Genomic DNA, 6163 nt, shown 5'->3' with positions numbered 1-6163 from the left:
GATTAAACTTGTGTGCTTTTTTGAATTTTCTAAAGTAATAATAGTTAATATTTATTAAGAATTGTATATTTTTCAGGCACCATGTTAGGTATTTACATGAATTATCTCATTTAATCATCACAACATCCTTATGAGAAAGGAAGTTAGTATAATTACCTCCGGGCTTATGCTGCAGCTAAGGAAACTGAAGAACAGAGAGGTAGGTAATTTTCCTATCATCACACTGCCTGTATATTGCGCAGCTAATTACCTTTTAGTTGATAATCAGAAGTTTATTATTTTGCCAAAGCATAGCTGAAACCAAGGAAACCTGTGAGCATTATGCCCAAATCTTCCTCCCCTTACTCTAACCTAATCCTGCCGAAAACACATAAGTGACCTTACAAACTCAAACTTCTTAATGATGCGTTCACGGATTTGGTTGGTCTTGATGCTGTAGACAATGGGGTTTATGAGGGGTGGTACCAGCAGATACACATAAGACATGAGGAGGTGTACAATGTGTGGCAGATGTTCACCAAAGCGATGCACAAGAGACAAGCCGATCATGGGGATGTAGAAGAGCAGCACAGCACAGATGTGAGAGACGCAGGTGTTGAGGGCCCGAAGTCTCTCCTGATGGGAGGCAATGCTCAGCACAGTGCGCAGGATAAGGGCATATGAGAGGAAGATGAGCAGGGAGTCCACACCCACGGTGCAGGCCACAACAAAGAGTCCATAGATGTGATTGACAACGATGCTCGAGCAGGCCAACTTCATGATCTCCAGGTGCAGGCAGTAGGCATGGGCCAGCACGTGGGAACGGCAGTACTGGAAGCGCTTAAGGAGGAATGGCAAGGGAAGGATGAGGAGAGCACTTCTAAGCACCGCGCTCAGTCCCATCTTGACAATACATGCTGGTGTCAGGATGGTGGAGTAATGCAGTGGGTTGCAAATGGCGACATAGCGGTCAATGGACATGGACAATAGAACTGAGGACTCCACTAGAGACAATGTATGAATGAAGAAGAGCTGAGTGAAGCAGGCAGGGATGCCAATCTCTCTGGCATCAAACCAGAAGATGCCGAGCACAGTGGGCAGCGTGGAAAGGCAAAGGCCCAAGTCTGTGAAGGCCAGCATGGCCAAGAAATAGTACATGGGTTCATGGAGGGTGACATCAGTACGGATGATGTGGAGGATGGTAAGATTCCCCAAAATAACTGTCATGTAAATGGAGCAGAAGGGAATAGAGATCCAGCCGTGGAGATCTTCCATACCTTGAAAGCCTGTCAGAAAGAAAGTGGCTTTCTGGAGGCTGCTATTATCAGGGATTGTCATGGCTCTGCAATCTTGGATTCTCCAACCTGCAATATAAAATGAGATTCTTGGATAGTGACAGGGCTGAATTCTCACTCACCTAAATGTCCCAGAGCCAGTGAGTCAGGAAGGGTTTGTAGAGGATGGGCACCTGATCTATTAGCCTTTTCTAGAGGGTCTAGGAAGGGAATTTTTACAGTAGATTATTATAACCTCTGGAAGCCATGTGATATAGCCTAATGGTTGTATGTCCACCAGTAGTAGCCTCTCAAGGTTAACAAAGTCACCTAAGACGGCATTTTCTTCATATGTTCCTCCCTAAAAATTTCTCCAATTCAATCACTGAAACATTTAAAAATCTGTATCATGGACTTATATATGGAGAATTGGTACTACAGATCATTTTATATAATTATGTACTAGGATCAGGTTTATATAATGTGCCTTTAGGCATATTTGTAATTTGGGGATTTTGTTTCAATCCACAGTGCCTAGCCCACAGGGGAAACCAGAGGAAGTGTTCAGTAAATGCTTGTTAAACTCTTTGAGCTTCCAACTTGGGACCATAGCAATGCCTCACCTGAATCTATGTAATAGCTGTTGGTGGGTGAAGAGGTCCATGGTAGTGTGCAAATCTGAAGCCTGGAACTGAGGAACATCTCAGAAGAAGCTGGGACTTTAGAAAACAAATCATTCTAGGAGAGGGGGCTTTAGGACTTAGTTCTGAGAGACATCGAAGGAGATGTGTGTCTCCAATATCATGGCAGTTAAGTCAGGCCTAGATTTAGAGATGAAGATGAAGAAAAGGTGCACATCAGGTCTGAAGCACAAGGAGCAAAGGAGAGAAATCCGAAATAAGCAGGAATAGCCTTTAATCTTTTGCTTAAAATGATAAAATTAAAGCTGAAGGTAGAGTGAGCTTTGCCTCTGGGGCTTGGATCTATTTGACTTCCAAGAATTGGTCTGTTCCTATAATAATTGGGCTGAGTTCTTCTTTGCTCTGCCTTCAGAACTTTTATTTGATTACATTGTAAAATGCTCTATAGTGATCTATGCATATAAGTATAGTGTGACTACTATATTGATTATCACATACACTGAAAAGCTTAAAATAGATGATACTTATTAAATATGTTATGTATCTGTTGCTTTTCTAAATGCCTACTGTGTACGATGTCATTTGACTCTGACACCTATTCATCAGATAGGTTCCACCCTTAGGAGGATAATACAGGAGAAAAAATTGCTGCACAGAAAGGTAAAGAGACCAGAGTAAGGCTAAAGAGCAAGTAAGGCTTGAGAATGGAATGTAAACCCATTGTCCAAACTCCAGCGTCCTAATTATTGGCGTTTACAGCCTTTACACCATATTTCCTACTACTGTCGCATAGTACACAGCTGTTACAAAAGCCAGACAATTAAAAAGTAAATTAAAAAACTTGTAAGTTTCCTGACTTTGGCAAGTCTGTGGATAGCCATTTCCATTGTATGAATAATATCAGATGAGCCAAAATGGATAACGACAGAGAGGAAACATGTTTCGGGGACCAAGTTCAGTTTGGGACATGTTGAACCTAAATTTAGAAAGGAATTCTTGGGGAGAGTGTCTAAAGATATTATATATAGTGATCTTTGGTTTGGGTGATGGCTTGAGTTATAGGATATCTGCTATGAATATGGAAAAAAATTGCTGGAGATGCAGTTGCGAAAGGAAGGACAGGGGTCCCATTTATAACACTGGAGAAGGTTTTAAAGGATGATAGAACATAATATCAGAGCTAGAAAACAGACAGAGAATGGGGAATCAGAGGAACAGCATGAAAATAGTAGTATATATATATGTCAATAAAGCAAGTCACCACCATTGACTACAAAAAAGAGATGAAGTAGGATAAGGATTTTTAAAAATTCATTGTACATATGATGGTGAGGTCAACATTGATTTTTCAGAGAATGTTTCAGTAGACTGGAGAAGGATTACAAGGGCTTAAATTACCAGTGGGTGGGAGGAATAAGTAAAAAAATCTATTTTCTGTGTAATTTTTTCTCTAAGAGAAAATATACAGATGGGTGAGGATATCAGTGTTTTTTTTTAAGGAAGAAAAATAGGGGGTCAAGAATATTCTGTCAAAAGGCTTCCTTTCTCTCAGTAATGTAGAGGGACACTGAAGGGCTGAGGGTGAAGAGAGAATAGAAGTCCCTATACAGCTTTTTTCACCTACATTTCATATCAAAATAAACAATAATAAGATAATAATACAAAAATGAATATTTAATAAAACTTCTTATTTTATGCTTCAAATGGAGAAATAAGAAAAGGATATAAAGAGGGACACCTAGAAAAAAGAGAAATGAAGGAAAGGTGTGCAGACTTGGAGAGGAGGTAGGCTATGAAGGAAAAGGTGAATATAATAGGATTTGGAAAGTAAACTATGGGCAGCATAGGCAGCAAGACAAGCCGGTTCTGATATTGTGAACATTGAGAGAGAAAATGGGAACAGAATTTTTGTAAGAAATAACAATAAAGAAAATTTCCCATTTGCTCAAGAGAGATGCAAACTAGAGGTTAACTGTATGTATGGATTTTCAGCCAGCAGACTCACAATGAAGCTGGCTTCCATGCATCTTACTCTGAGGCACTTTAGGGAGCTTGAGAAACAGAAAAATCATTTAGAGGTCATTTATTGCATGCCCACATTTACAAACAAGAGATAGTCATTCTGTCTAACTAGTGAGGAGCTGTATTGGTAGTATTCCACCCCAGCTATTATCTCACCTTCCAAATACACTCTGTGCATATTACAATTTGGGTATAGATAAGAGGCAAATGTACAAGGTTCAAGGAGCAGAAAAAGATAAAAGCAAGACATGACTAGCACCAGAGAGACAAAATTGTTGCGTCACTAGAGTTCACAGTCCTGGCACAGATATGAAACAGAATAAAGTTTGCTGAATGAATGTATGAGTAAATAGGTGAAAAGAAAGATGAGGTGCATTAGGGATTAAACATAATAATTTTTAGTGCAGCTACTCTACACTTTTTTTCTCAATGGCACTCACCTCCAGATCATGGATTAGAGAAGTGGTCAGCTGATTCTTACACTAGAGTACTTGATACACCCTTGATCCTCCCTTGAGCTCTAATTTACTGAAATAAAGGGATGCCATCTTAGGGTTTATGACAGAGACAGAGAAGAGATAGGCTGAGCTATAATTCCGATGATACTCTGACTCCTTCTGACTTGCGTTCCTCATATAATTATACACAAAGGTGTTTACTCTTACAAGCATCTGTGTTGGTGACAGTCTGCAAAATTACTCCTAAGGACAATCACGACCTTATATTAGTATAGAGATTGATTGTTACAAAGTGCTGTCAAATCCACTTCAGTATTTCATTATCATTACATAATTTTAAGCAAGGGAAGGTAGAGATTACAATTTCACTTTTAAAGATTAAGGAAATAGTGCTCCAAATGATATGAAAAGAGATAAAAGGAAGCAAGAATTACACAAAATGATGAACATGACTCTTACAAGATCACACACAGTGACAAAGCTAGGACTAGAGCCACAGGTCTCCTATCCTGAGTCCATCAGCCACTCAGAACTGCCTTGACTAACGTGATACGGGGATTTAGCAAGTGGCTGAGACTGAGAGCTCAGTGTATGGCCCTGGTTCTATGTGCTCAGTCATCTCAGTGTCATCGACTGTTCTCTAAGTGATTCTGCTTGTGATACATACCTGAGCACCAACAGCTGGAGAGAAAAGGGCTTGGAGGGCATATTTCCATCTAGAACCCAGATTGGATGGTAGCATAGCTGCAAGAATACTCTCTGTTTAAAACTCAGGGTCTTTTTGAAGAGCCCAGTAGTTCTCCTCAGAGGCCTTTACTAAGGCTGAGAACTCCCTGGAGAGTTCTCATGGCTCTCAGCTGAGGACAGAGGCCATGAGAGGCTGAGAAACTCCAATATCTGAGTGATGAGATTAAAAAAAAAAAAAAAAGATTGAAAAAAAAAGCAAGTGAAATAAAAAATTTTTAAAAAGTTGATCTTGTAGAAGTACACAGTAGAATAATGGTTACCAGAGACTAGTAAGGGTAGGGGGAGGGGGATAGGAAGAAGATGGTCAATGGATGCAACATTACAGCTAATGGGAAGAATAAGTTCTAGTGTTCTATACCTCTACAGGGAGACTACAGTTAACAACACTTTACTGTATACTTTCAAATAGCTAGTAGAGAGGATTTTGAGTGTTGCCAACAGAAAGAAATGAGGTGATGGATATGCTAACTAACCTGATTTGATCATTGGACATTGTATGCATGTACCCAAATATCACAATGCAGCTCATAAATATCTACATTTATTATGTCAATTAGAAAAAATAAATTTAATACAAGAAGAGGGGAAATCTATCCTGTCTGTGTGCAATATATATCTTCAAGATGTTAGGATGTTCCTAGTTATGAATTTCATGTTTTGAAACTGGATAAGAAAGAACTAGCTAGGCCTGGAGAGCAGTATTGCAGGAAAGAGAGGGAAAGAAACAGAGAGAAAGAAAGGAGAGAGAGGGGGGCAGCAGATAAAGCTGATTTCAACCTTCTGTCTTTTACTTTCCACCTTTCTAGCCATGTGACCATGTCTAGCTTTCTAGACATGAGACCATGTGACCGAGGGCAAATTACTTAATCTCTCTGGGATTGTTTCTTCATGTTTTAAAAAGGAATCTCTCCCCTCTTTTTATTTTACACAGATCTTAGTACTATTAGGCATTCTCATCTGTTTTAGAGTCAACTGTTGGTGTGATTTGACTTGGGTTTAGGGAGAAAGAGGGTCCTCCTGGGCCTTCAATCTTAATCTGTAG

General features: G+C 39.7%; 1 protein-coding gene across 1 annotated transcript; it reads right to left on the bottom strand.

Annotated features, from left to right (window-relative positions):
* Nucleotides 1-286: 286 nt before the first annotated feature.
* On the bottom strand, nt 287-1379 carry LOC103609973 (olfactory receptor 51G1). Its single transcript, XM_008594223.1, has one exon. The coding sequence runs from the start codon at nt 1315-1317 to the stop codon at nt 352-354; it is 966 nt and encodes a 321-aa protein (XP_008592445.1). The 5' UTR covers nt 1318-1379; the 3' UTR covers nt 287-351.
* Between the last annotated feature and the right edge of the window lie 4784 nt (nt 1380-6163).

The sequence above is a fragment of the Galeopterus variegatus genome, unplaced genomic scaffold (genome assembly GCF_000696425.1).
Source record: "Galeopterus variegatus unplaced genomic scaffold, G_variegatus-3.0.2 Scaffold10386, whole genome shotgun sequence".
Lineage (NCBI taxonomy): Eukaryota > Metazoa > Chordata > Mammalia > Dermoptera > Cynocephalidae > Galeopterus > Galeopterus variegatus.
The sequence above is the reverse complement of the archived record's forward strand: the minus strand, read 5'-3'. Positions and strand labels throughout refer to the sequence as shown.